The sequence below is a fragment of the Accipiter gentilis genome, chromosome 11 (genome assembly GCF_929443795.1).
Source record: "Accipiter gentilis chromosome 11, bAccGen1.1, whole genome shotgun sequence".
NCBI classification, from domain to species: domain Eukaryota; kingdom Metazoa; phylum Chordata; class Aves; order Accipitriformes; family Accipitridae; genus Astur; species Astur gentilis.
The window spans coordinates 21,050,593-21,064,377 of record NC_064890.1 but is presented as its reverse complement, the minus strand read 5'-3'; the positions used below and the strand labels follow the sequence as shown (position 1 = coordinate 21,064,377).

At 36.9% G+C, this 13,785-nt stretch overlaps 1 protein-coding gene across 8 annotated transcripts in view; it reads left to right on the top strand.

Annotated features, from left to right (window-relative positions):
• The window catches only part of BRD1 (bromodomain containing 1), a 78,848-nt gene extending 70,741 nt beyond the window's left edge, over positions 1-8,107 (top strand). For all 8 annotated transcript variants that reach the window (XM_049813598.1, XM_049813599.1, XM_049813597.1 and 5 more), the window contains 3 exons: positions 872-981; positions 3,342-3,496; positions 6,240-8,107. In XM_049813598.1, coding sequence (XP_049669555.1) covers positions 872-981; positions 3,342-3,496; positions 6,240-6,423 — 449 coding nt within the window. In that variant the 3' untranslated portion in view covers positions 6,424-8,107. The remainder of the gene's footprint in view (positions 1-871; positions 982-3,341; positions 3,497-6,239) is intronic.
• The last annotated feature ends 5,678 nt before the right edge of the window (positions 8,108-13,785 follow it).

The window sequence follows — 13,785 nt, the reverse complement described above, 5'->3', positions numbered from 1 at the left end:
GAAGTGCCACCTCATCTTTACAGCTTGTGAACTTTCATTACCTTCTTCCTACTTTTTCCACCTCCAGTTCCATCTTGAGGCGATAGTCTTCTGCCCAGTGTCTTGACCATATCCCTATGTGTCTAGGGGGCAGTTGCGGTTCTGGGTGACTGAAAGACTTAAACCTGTCTCATGCTTCAATCCAGTGGTGAGCAATGGAAGAAAACAGGGTTCTGGTAGAAGGGAGCAGTAACATAAACTCGGTTTTCTGTTATGCTGCCTCTTGAAAAGGAAAAAGAACCCTATTGTAGCTGCTTCCTTGAATCCTGTTGGTCTTTCTGAACTTTGTTGCAGGAAAGGACTGGGCAGAGAGACCAAGGGGGCTGATAAAAAATAATCAATCTGCATTTTAATTTATATTTATTTAGAACTTGCGCATAAGAACAGAAAGGTATACCAGACGAGCATTGTAAGTTTTCAGCTGCTAATTCTACTATGGATAACCAGCACTCTGCAAGTTGCAACACTAGTTTCAAAAGAAACTGGTTATTTGGAGTACCATAATTTTAGTTTTTCTTTTGAGCTTTTTCAAAGGGAAAGGCTTATTAGAATTTGGCAAACACTTGGATTTACGATAATTAAGCTGTTCTAAGATACTCTGTTTCTAGAAGTATCTAAAACCTTGTTCTTTATCTGTAGGCTTGGATTAAAGTACTAGTATCATTTAAAGACCTGTTATGAACATTACCTGCTTTTTATTGGTATGTGCATGAAAGGTAGTATTGGTATTTGGATTCTAATGATCAGGAGCTATTCATGGGGAAACAAAGAACTTCAGAAGATTTCATTCTTTAACATTTTAATTTTATATTTAATTATTATTTGTTCTTAGAAGTTGGGCATAGCAGTATGTGGATCTCAACTGATGCTGCAACATCTGTTCTTGAGCCTCTAAAAGTAGTATGGGCCAAATGCAGTGGATATCCCTCTTACCCAGCTCTGGTAAGTACACAGGTTCCCATCAGTACTCTAGTGGTACTGTTCCTGGTCTGAAAATACTGGTGCGTGAACAAAAGGTTGTTGGTAAATTCCCATTCAGGTTGAATAAAGGTGAATTATTCTGCCCTCTATACCATGCATCCAGTTTGTAAAATTATTGCAATATCAGATGTTGTGTCAATAATGTCTACCAACCTTCCCATCTTTTGGGATGTGCAATACCTGTTATCGTGGTTTAACCCCAGCTGGCAACTAAGCACCACACGGCCACTTGCTCACTCCCCCCCACAGCAGGATGGGGAAGAGAATCAGAAGACTAAAAGTGAGAAAACTCATGGGCTGAGGTAAAGACAGTTTAATAGGTAAAGCAAAAAGCTGCATACACAAGCAAAGCAAACCAAGGAATTCATCCCCCACTTCCCATGGGCAGGCAGGTGTTCAGCCATCTCCAGGACAGCAGGGCTCCAGCACGTGTGACGGTGACTTGGGAAGACAAACGCCATCACTCTGAATGTCCGCCCTTCCTTCTTCTTCCCCCAGCTTTATATGGGGAGCATGACACCATATGATCTAGAATACCCCTTGGGTCAGTTGGGGTCAGCTGTCCTGGCTGTGTCGTAGCCCCCCCTCCAACTCCTTGTGCCCCCCCAGCCTCCTCGCTGGTGGGGTGGGGTGAGGAGCAGAAAAGCCCTTGGCTCTGGGTAAGCGCTGCTCAGCAGTAACGAAAACATCCCTGCGTTATCAACACTGTTTCCAGCACAAATCCAAAACACAGCCCCATACCAGCTATTATGAAGAAAATGAACTCTATTCCAGCCTAAACCAGCACACCTGTCTCAGTACTTTGTTTCTGCAATATATATTATTGTTTAAAAGATGAACTGAATTAGCCTTTGACAGACATCTTGTTAGTGTTGGAACTATAAGATATTTTCTGCTGCAAAATTAGTATAAAAATATTCTGATCCTGCAGTTCATTAAAGAAACAAAAAACTTGGTAGAGTTGGAATAAATTGAATGATTGTATCCAGTTGTAAATGATGTACTGGAAACTTAAAGCTGTTCTGCCCATGTTATTTTAGGAGAAGCACACACAGTTCTACTTACATCAAAGCTTGCAGAGAAAATGTTGTTGATAAAGTGCATTTGGGGTTAAATGGCTCATACACTATGGGTTGATTTACATAATAGACTGGACAATCTTGACTTTTAATATATGTGTGCTGGGGACATCAGGAAATGTAATCATACAGAATCAGGTTAAGACCGGTGGAAGGTGAGATTCAGAGCACTTGAGTTTAAGTGTCCTCAGTGGGTGATTTGAACACTCTTAGGTCAGATGCTGAAAATTTGATGATTTGATTGTGTCTTGAATGGTATTAGCACAGTAGTGTTAGATTTAATCTGGTTGTGACCAAATGGCTCCTTTTCTGCCCACTCCTTTGTCAGCAGTGATGTTTCTCTGAATGTGTGATGAGTTGACTGAGGAATTAAACCTCAGTCAAGTGAAGAGAGTTGTTCTGATTTCTACAAACTCCCCACAGTGTTAGCTTTCTGTTGATTTAGTTCCTATAATCAGTTTACTCTGGATTAAGATTGGTGCCACTGTGGATGTTAGAAAAACAACAGGACTTTGGAGGGTAGGAGGTGGGTGGAAGAGGCATGGAGTAACATAACCCTTCTTTGGTGAAAGCTGAGCACTTGATAATGCTGTGATCTGCCTACAAAGGAGTGTTTTCTCCATCAGCCTGATTAGTTTAATGTTAGCAGCATCTCCCTCCTTCCCCCAACTTTCATTCAGAAAGAATTTGTGACTAACTGCATGTTTTGCTGAAATTAAATTGGATATGTCATTAAATTGGATATGCAAGATACTGAAAGTGACTTCTTGGTTTTTTGCTTGTTAGAGGGCTTTTTGCTCCAGATTTTGTGTGGGGCTTGTATTTTGCAGAAACAAATATTTATACCTTAACATAGGTTGTTTCTGTAAGGTATTCTGAAATTCAAAAACAAAATTCGAGGTCACTTAGGCTTTTAGAAATCCTGGTTCAGCTTTCTCTTTCTGAAACTTGCTTGTCAGTCTGCAAAGTTGTACTAAGTGAAATTCAGATGTGTATTTTAAGAAGAACTGATATAGCTGAAAAATGCTCTAGAGATAGTTTTTTCAGTTAAATCTACTGCTGTTGCCTCCACTATACCTATTCAGCTTATCTCAAGAAGTTGTGTGTGTGACACAAAGCCAGTTTATATGCAGTAGCTGTTTAGTTTATGATTCTTCTCCTATTAATTTTATTTGTCATACCGCCTTAAAATAAATTATGTAGTTTTAAAAATTAGGAACTGTCCTTTCTTTTCTTTTGTAGATTATTGACCCTAAGATGCCTCGTGTTGCTGGCCATCACAACGGTGTTACCATACCAGTGCCACCTCTGGATGTACTGAAAATTGGAGAACAAATGCAGACCAAATCAGATGAGAAACTATTCCTAGTACTATTTTTTGACAATAAAAGAAGTTGGTATGTTATCGAAATGTATTGTTTGATGCAGAGACTTAAAATTTTAAAAGCATGTACCTTTAATCTAGAAGAAAATTGAAACATTATCTTTCCATGGATATCTTTCCTATGAAGTATCAACTGTAATCTTAAAATTGCATAGATGAGTCTATTGTTGGACTAAGGCATATCATTACTGAAAGATACCTTTTTATGGTCAGTTTGAAAGAACATAATAAAAGTCGTTAAATAGTCTTTTGGTTTGATTTACAAGCTGGTTTCATTTATTGACATGATAAAATTGCTGCTTTGGCTAAACAGGCTTTTTAAAGGTAACAGTCTTTAGGGTTTCTTTACCCAAGTCTGCTCAAGTGTATTTTCTTTAACTTTTTAACCTCTCTGGTTTAAATGCTTTAACAACACTCTCATCTGAAGTTCTTAGCCCTTTCTAAATTTTTTCACAAAACCCTTTTCCATTACTTTCAGTATCAGCAGTATGCCACGTGGAGCCCGAAGGGATAATTCACACAGTGAAACATTCTTTTCCCCTTCCAGTAGCTTTTTTTTTTTTAATTTATTTTATTTTCAGGGTTTTTTCGGGGTTTTTTTTTTTTGTTTGGTTGGGGTTTTGTGGGTTTTTTTGCCAGATACAGAAGCTTTTCATCTACCTCTCTTTCTTCCTTTCCTCAGATCATATATTTCTTTCCTGTGTTCTTCTTAATACCTCTACTCTCTGGCTTTCCGTACAGGTCAAGCTAGCTTTAAATCTTTTTACATCTTAATTTTACTCTTGAGTTTGCTTACATTTTCAGATACCATTTTCCACTTTAGTTGATTATATGTGATGTCTAGAAATGCTGCCATTCTCCTGACTCTCTCTCTGTCCCAGTATACTATCACCTAAATAACTTCCTGCCTGAAATTTAGAACTGATGTTTGCTTTTCTGTCCTCATAGATCCTTTGGCATAATAGTGATTCTTTAGCTTGCTCTCTCTGTTCTTCAATTCTATTCTTAATTAATTGGTACTTCTTCATGATCATCTTTCTTCAGTTGCACAGGATTCCATGAGATCCTGCATTCTTCTGCCTTCGTTCGTGGAGAACATGCAAATTTAAACATATTCAGTGTTCTGTTTCTCATTTTTCTCTTATTGCTATCACAAGTCTAATGCATGCTCCCCCTAGCCACTTCCTTAATAATTGCTGTGATTTGCTTCTTGATCTTGGGAGTCCTCTGCAGCTCAACCCTTTCTGATTTGTCACCATATGCAGGTGGTCGTAAATCTTGTAAATAATATGCAAAGCTGTCTTTAATAGATACTATGCACAAATGGACAGCAAAGGCTAAATACTTTTCTAGCCCCTTGCCCCTCCTCCTCTCTACCGCCACTCCCTCAGCTTTTTTGTAAATTGTTTTTATCCTGATTATTTTGGCTGTTTTGGCACTCATCACTCTAACTCACTTTTGTCTCTTTTACTCCTGAACCCATGTCTATGATTTTCATTCACTTGCAGGGTATATGTCATCTTCAGTCCATGATGCCAGCTTCTATCACCTATGGATTACTTTTTCAGATAGTCATACTTGTTTCTTCTCCTTTGCTGCTTGCATCTGGAGGACTTGGCAAGCTTTCTGTTAAAAATACCTTCTTAAAAATTCCCTCTTATCTGTGTTAAAACTGATGATGGTTAGACTGCTGCTTATCATGCTGATGTTACTATTCTTTTCTGTTCTGTCTGTGTCCTTGTACTGACTCTACTTTTTTTTGTTCCTGTGTGTGTGCTCAGTACAATAGGATTGTAGTTTAGAGTGCTTTAATAAAAAATATTTAAAGAGACAATTTTATTCAGTTAAAAAGATCTTGAATAAAATGTTTGATATCAGACTTTACTGTCTGATTTGCAGTTGGTTTGGTTCCAAATGGACTCCCAAACTGAAGTTTTTAAACAGAAGCCTGGCTTTTGCCATTTGCAGGATTGGGATTGCAGATTGTACAGTAATATACTTTAATAGATAATAAATTAGTTTACCTAATTTTTGTTTTCCATAATACCTGTAATTTAAGAAAACAGGATTAAGATAATTAAATTTACTTAATTTCCATAAATGTTTAAATATTTAGAATGCTTTTCCTTTAACTAGAAGAATGGGGTCTAAGAGCTTTTTTCATTATCACTGCTGTACGCCCAGGAATTAATGATATTCATGGAGCTTAAAACAGAAAAGTACTCTGAATACTGAGTTAGTGGGATTTCATACTGGTTAAAAGCATACTAAGCAGAACTTCCCTGACAGTTTAGCTTTCCCCATAAAAAACAGATTGAGATGTCTTAAATGTAAGGCAAAAATTTATCATCTGCAAATTCCTTTTAATAATGGAAATGAAAGAATGAAGAGAAACAAAACTGTCAAGTGAATCTTGAGCCACATTCATTGTCAGTTCCTGCTGCCTATTCTTAAACTAAACTGCATCAGTATTTCATGCTGATTTTTTTTCAGTTGATACTTAATATCAATCATAAAATAAGTGTGATTGAATTGGAATGTATTTTTTGTTTTGTGGAAGAGGCTTTCTTAATATTTTATGTTCTTAAAATATTTAAGGAAAGTAAGTGCTATCTTGAAAGGAATTTTATCACTTTATTTAAGATAGTAAAGCTGATCTGATATATGGGAAACACGATACAGCAGCCCTGGTATTTCTGGACAAACTTCTTGATTTTATTCTGTATTTAACATACTTATTTTAACCTTTCTTACAGGCAGTGGCTTCCCAAATCCAAAATGGTTCCCCTTGGGATAGATGAGACCATAGACAAGTTAAAAATGATGGAAGGACGTAACTCAAGCATACGAAAAGCAGTAAGAATTGCTTTTGATCGTGCTATGAATCACCTGAGTAGAGTCCATGGAGAACCAGTCAGTGACTTCAGTGATATTGACTAACAGAGATTCTATCAAGGCATGAAAAATACCACACAGACTTGAACTCTACTAATGAACCTCTTTGTCTAAAAGAATGTATTGAAGATACAACCCCTTAATTGTTGATTCAGTGGCTGAGTTCTGCAAACTTGAAATAGTTGAGCAATTCTTCTAAATCACCATTGCCATACTGATTAATGATTTTATCGTGTTGTAGTTTGGAGGATTTTCCACTAAACCTGTTAAAATGTCTTGTTCATAGTGTTCATAATTGTACATAAATGTATATTCAACACTTAACTTATTCTGATTTTAGAAGTAGCTCTTTAATTCCTTTTATAATTTTGCTGGGGAGGGAGTTGTTTTTTGTTTCCATGCTTTTTACTTCTTTTTTTCTTTCTTTCTGAGGTTAAGTTACCTAAGCACCATCTTCCAGCTTAAGGTGTTTAGTGGATTTTGGAGCCTAATATCAAAATGGCATCAAATATATGTTTGCCTAAATCATATACAATATGGTGCTGCTTGTATCATTTCTTCCTTGGTCTGTAGCTTCTGAAAAAGACTTCTGAATGTTTGTGTAAATGATTGCTCTTTGCACAAAGTACCACATATTTAAGATTGATGTAAATTTACAATTACAAATATGTATTTTAAGAAAGGAAGTTGCATTATTTTGGAGGGTACTTTGTGAGAAAGACATCAACAAAATTATACTATCTACATCACTTGCAAATCACCAAAAACACTCCATTGTTGCCCAAAATAACTTAAGATGGTTTTTGTTTTAAACAAACCTGGCTTAAAGCCTGCAAGCACATTCTTTCTTTCAAAACCATATCCCATTTATCTCCCATTGATTTAATTTTGTTGATATGTGTGCCTCCCTGTGTTTTATTTATTGTAGAAAATGTATTAATTTGCTTTATAATGAAAAATAAAATTGACAAATATATTGATATGCATTTTTATACAGGCACATGAGAAGACAACTTGCTTTGGGAGAAAAATGTATTGGAAATTGTATAAAACAACTTGATGGTTTGTGTGTAATTTGATTTTTTTTGTAACTTGTAATCTTTTGTTTCCAATGAGGGGATTTATGTAACTTTTAATTTAGAACACTTTGGTAGCAATAGAAACTTTGGATACATTTTTGTATGGTACATGTGATGTATATAGAATTAGTACTTTATTTTTATTTTTAAGAAGTAAAGCATTATGTTTGGGCAGGGGGAAGAAGGAGGGTGGGTTTCCAGATCTGCATTTTTATATTAAAAAGAAAAAAAATAAAGTCAAGATATTGATTGTTGTAGCTACTTTATTCCTACCTTCACTGAGATACCGAATTTGTAACAATGAAAATGGCAAGGTATGTTTGCAATGTGATTTATAATGACTCCATTATTTATAAATGCACTGTGTTTGAACTCTTTTGCAGTGGTATCTTAAATACTGTACCAAGTTATATAATATGAAACACCAAATAATGCATATGAATGCACGAAGTATTTATGCCCAGCTTTTTTATAAAGGATTAGCAAATACAGCAAAACCAATACTTTTTAAATCTTTTTTTAAAACTTCATTGAATAGCATACTTCATTGTTAAACCTGCTTGAATCTTTATTTTAAAGGGACAATTACTTTTTAAATAGTTTTTAATGTTTTTATTCTCTATTGTTTGTAATACCCCCTTAGAAGCTTGAAATAAAATTTCTTTCTCAACTGTTAATTTTGTCCTGAATTTAGCCCCTGAGATTTTGCTCTAGTGCCCATTTTCTTACTCCATGACTGAGCTGTTTGAACAGAGGTGCTAGTTCAAGAATCTGGATTGTTTTCTTGCTGTGGCATGCAGTATCATCCTTACTGAGCCCTCTGCATGGTAGGTATTCTAGCTAGCTAAACTAGCTGAGACCAGTTGCCTGTAATGGACTTTATCCAACTCATCTTTGTAATTACTAAATTTCACGAATGATCAAGCAAATCGTTTTCTCAGTCTGTACAGTAAACACAGCTTTAGGGGAAGTAGTGATGGCAGGTATTCTGCAAGGACCATCACTGAGGTGTGCTGCTGTGATAGAAACAACAGCTACATCAGGTAGGAAAAAAAAATTTGGTTGTTTGCCTTAAATAAAATTTTTGTGTGATGACTTCAAGGATCTGCCATATAACCATGGAGTCATAGAATGGTTTGGGTTGGAAGGGACCTTTAAAGATCATTTGGTTCCAACCCCCCTGCCATGGGCAGGGACACCTTCCACTAGACCAGGTTGCTCAAAGCCCCATCCAGCCTGGCCTTGAACACTTCCAGCGATGGACCATCCACAGCCTCTCTGGGCAACCTGTCCCAGTGCCTCACCACCCGCACAGGGAAGAACTTCCTCCTTACACCTCATCTAAATCTACCCTCTTCCAGTTTACAGCCATTACCCCTTGTCCTATCACTACATGCCCATGTAAAGCCATGGTCATCTTTGAAGGGAATGGAGCTTAATTTGTACAATATTGAGACAGTTAGAACCACTTGTTGGCTGTTAGGACTGCCTCTTAAAAGTCTTCATAAAAATAGCCTGCACCAGATTTTATTCCAGACTTGTTCTGCCAAATATACTCAAATTTGGTCTGTGTGAAACTGGATTGTGATTCACAGCCTTATTCTGGCAAGCACAGAAGATGGTTTTTTGGATCTGTCAGACCTTGGAAAGGTGAAATTGCAGTTACAGTAGGAGTTGGAAGATGGTAATTTGGGATTTGTATGATAAGAATTTTGGTATCTGTGAAGTATGAAGTGCCAGTAAAAAATAGTATACACACAGTTGCAAAATTATTCTTTAGGCGGCTTCCCAAGTTCTTGACTGCTTCTGATGATGGCAACACAGGAGGGGGGAAAAAAGAGCTCCTTTTTTGAAACCAAAAGCAGAGCATTAATTTCATTACTCTCTGACAAATAGTTCAATCATGTCTTCAATGAAAGCTTTAGTTGAATTTTGCTCAGACTTCCAAGTTTCATTTTCTGACTTTAATCTTCAGAGACAGCTCTGTCAGTTCTGGGAGAAGGTAAATCTGCTGCCTTGCTCTTACAGGTGTCTGTAGGCACTTAAAGAATTCTGAGCTGGAAAACTACTGAGCAGAAGCAGCCTGTTAAGCATCCTGATGAACTGCATTGCGTATTTTTTGATGAAACTGGCATGAAAGGCTATGTTGTTTTTCTTTCGTATGCGTTACGGAAACTGTCCCAGGAATTCCTCCCAGATATTGCCCGAGAGGAGGTTGCAGCCGTGGTACGGCTGTTGCTGTACTCTCTTATGCTAAAGTTGGGTGTCATCCAGTGGCTCTTCAGATTGGGTTAAAGTCTAAAGTAATTTCTCAGACTGACAAGTCTTCAGTGTGGCGTGTGTGCTTTTAAGGGATTTCATACCTATTTAGGAAAGGAAGTCTGAGCTCCTAAACCGCTTTATTTCCAAATTCTAGGGCCTAACCATGTACAGTAGTCAGATGAATACGTGCATATCAGAATGTGCTTCACTACATTTTAGACCAAGTTCTTTGATGCCTTTAATAACTGTAACATAATCATAGAGTGGAAATTAGTATTCTAGCGGGGGGGGGAGGAGGACCACATTGTATGTAAATAACAGGGTGTAGACTTGCATATTCACTACTCCATTCTGGTATGGTCATTTCCTATTAATAAAAGTGCAAGAGACCTGGATCAGAAGCTGAAACTAAGTTAAAATTTGTCTTCTCTTGTATTAAAATGTGAGAAATCATGTTATAAACATTTAGGGAGAAAATGTGGGTAGAGAATTACTTTTTTAAAAAAACCAGCTTGTTACCAAACTCAGTGATTTTTTTTGAATGTTTGTTGATTGTGATTTTGTATTTTTTACACTAGAGGGAGCAATACACACAGACCATCAACATTCACCAAATAGATATTTAGTATTTTCTTTTCAAAATGCTGCTATTAAAACTTTTTACTGGTGAGCAGTCTTTTCTGCTTCTAGTATTTGTAGCCCATCAAAAGTAGCTTTGTCTGATGTTCTTGCTGTAAGTGGACCCTTTCGGGAATGCTTATTTTTAAATGTAGAGCTAGTACATAGAACAGCAACTCAGGATTTTCTGTCTCCCTAATTTATGTCCGACAGCTAGTGACAGGCTAGTTTTTACACTATTTTATTTAGCTGTTGATTTTCTTTTCAGGGGTGTACTGCTATGGGTGCATTCTATAGTGTTAAAAACAGAAAATGACTCAGCTGCTTGCTGCAAGTAATGCAGTGCAAGTCAAACATGCAGCAATTATCAACAAAAATACTGAAGTTTGGAGGTGAAGGTGTGAGATGAGACAATTTCTCTGTCCTGCAGGCTGGCAAAGAAGGTTGTCTTGAGGATATTCACAAGGGAAATAAACAAACTTAGTTCTGGTGTGTGATCGTGTGGGTAAAGGTAATTATAAAAGGAAAACACTTCTTCCTCCCCCCTCCACCTTGTTAGGTCTGTAACACAAATGTAGAAGTGAAATGGAAATGGAGGAAGCATTTACTGTCCACATTCTCCTTAACACCTTTTGGTTAACTTGTTCACATTTTTGTATAACATCATTCAGTTATGACTTACCTATTTTATCAGTTCTTCCTTGAAAGAGTTATGTCCTCTAAAACTTCTCTTATAAGGTAAGAAAAAGAGTAAATTCAAGCTAATGAAAGTTTAAAAATATTCTTTTGGAATAACATGAAATTGATAAATAAGGTTTTTTTAAACTTTTTTGGAAACTGGTATTTGATGAGAGGAGGGAGCTGTAAATTTATTTTTATATGCCTAGTGATTCAGCTTTCTTTTACTGCCAGTGCACAGAAACTGCTATCAAATCTCTGCTGGTCAGGGAGGAAAATGTAAGATCTCAGCAGCTGTACTTTAACTGTAAGGTTATTCAAGATCCCTTTCTCTTTGATTGTTTCTATAGTGTTAAAAATCTAAGACTGCAGTGACTGCAGTCGCCCCATTCTATCTTCTGCAAATACTACATGGAGAGAGGGGACAGAATAAGGAATATTTTTAAATTTTTAAAAATGTAATTATTCTTTAAAATTTTACAATTATTCCCAGCGATATCACATATCTTAGAAGACAGTCCTCTGGTCAAACTGCTGCTTTGCTGCCTCTGTTTGTTGTTTTCACAGTTCCTCCAAGCTTAGCTCGTTTTTTGTTTGACTGTTTTGGTGTCTTCACTGCAACAAGTCAGCGCTGCCAGCAAGCACTGCCAGCAAACCAGGGAAGTCTCAGCTTCCTGGGCTAATGTCTCGGTGTACAAAGAGGTCTGGGGTAATGTGAATAGTTTCCATGTCTAGTCTTTGATTGCTCCTCTTTATACAATGAGCCCAAGTATTTTTAGTACTTTTCCCATCTACCCCATTAATCTGCATTTCAGCAGGTTTTTGGTGTTGCCTGAGCTGTCTGGAGCCATTCTTGGCTGTGAAGGGCTTCACTTTCTGAACCCTAGCGAGATCTGACTGTATGCTCTGTTCGACTTCCCTGGCAACAGCCCCAGGTAACGGATTTGTTTTAGCCTAAGATGATGTGTTAGGGGAGCTCACACATCTTCCTCATCTATGTTCAATTATTGCGTCCTTCACTCCTCCATACTTGGCTCTGTGAAGACGGGAATTCTCACATTATAGCATAAAACAAAAGAAAAAGCTTATCTAAATACATGGAAAAACCAAGGAGGATAAAGGAAAATCTGTGCTTGTCATTTGAATGGGAAAACAGAGTTGCTAATAGATGATGCAAAGCTGATGAAGGATTGGAGTTGTTTTGACTGATTTCTTTGCTCCACTCTTCACAAAGAGACTTGTTTTGAGATGATGGTAGTTCATTTTTTCATACTCCTAGTCCCTGATAAAAAGAAGTTGGTAATATCTTCCTTATCTAACTATTCTTTAGGGCTGTAGAAGCTTGATGCTTATGCTCAAGCAGATGGAGAACTACAGGAAAAACATTAGCAGTTTGTGTCAGTAAGTCAAACGGGAACTATAGGAAAAACATTACCAATTTCCATCATGAACTCATGAAGGATTTGGGGGCTTTCTAAAGAACTGGAGAAGTGCTAAAGTAGTGTATTCATTTAAAAAGAGGGATTTGGAGAATTGTCCACCAGTCTTGCTAAAGATGAAGCCACTGCAAGGATATGGTGAGAGAAGTAATGGTGGCTGGATTCTAGGTGGAAAGGTAGTAGTCGAGAGATGGGCAGAGAGAGGGCAAGTATTGTGCTACTTTCCTACTTAGAAAGATACAAATTATGTGGATTTATAAGCAGTTAAAAGTTATGGAGAACAATTTTTAGTTTATTGCAAAATATTTATTATTTGTGTAGGATAGGATAACAGTCCTAATGGTGGATAAAAGGGGAAGTAAGAGTTGGAATTACTTTTGACCTCGCCAATGCTTTTGAAGTTCTTCATCGTGTTTTCTTAGGTGAACAAGAAAAATACCACCTAGAACAAACAGGTTTTTGAAAAACTGCAGCAGTTCACAAAGTAATTGTCAATGGTTTGATGTGAAACTGAGAGAACATTTTCAATAGTCTGACTTTGCATCTGCATATTAGTGAATACTGTTTAATACTTCCATGCTAAATAGCACTGCAAAACTCTTAAATGGTAGTCTAGATTTTTTTTTATCTAAATCTGTTTTGAATGAACTTTTACTTTGCTTTTGCAGTTCTTTGGCTCATACTTTGCTTCCTACTGGGTGTAAGTTTCCATCTATGATATGGACATCCCAGAATTAGTTTATTCACAGACTGACATGTAGACTTCACTGAACTAGCCATAAAATGTGGTGCTTGAATACCAGTAGGTTCCACACACACACACACACACACACACACACACACCCGCCCTCAGCACAGGGGGAACTTGGAATTAAAGAGATGTTATTTGTCCAAACCAGGACAAGGTGATGCATTTGGGCAGCAGTTCCTTTAGAAAGTAAAGACCTGTATTAAAAGTATCTTCTTTTTTTTTTCCTACATTTCAGTGGAAATAGTCTGTGCGCAAGGAAAATGACTCTTACAAGATAAACAGAAAGCAAGTAAAACTACAGTCAGGTTATACATTAACTTAACTAGCAATCTAAATTTTATGCCTTTTCTATAACTTCCATATTTATGATGGTGCAACTAAGTAGTCCTTAATTTATATATTTTAGAAGAAAAGTGAAATTGAAGTTAATCATCATCTGGCAGAAGTGCAGAGGAGTATGGGGAGAATGTATACAAGATGCCAGTAAGATGCTGATGAAGCATGAAAATCAATTTTGCAGATCAATTTCATCAAATAATTTGAACCAAGCTAATCTAATTTGCTGCATAATTGTCTGTTT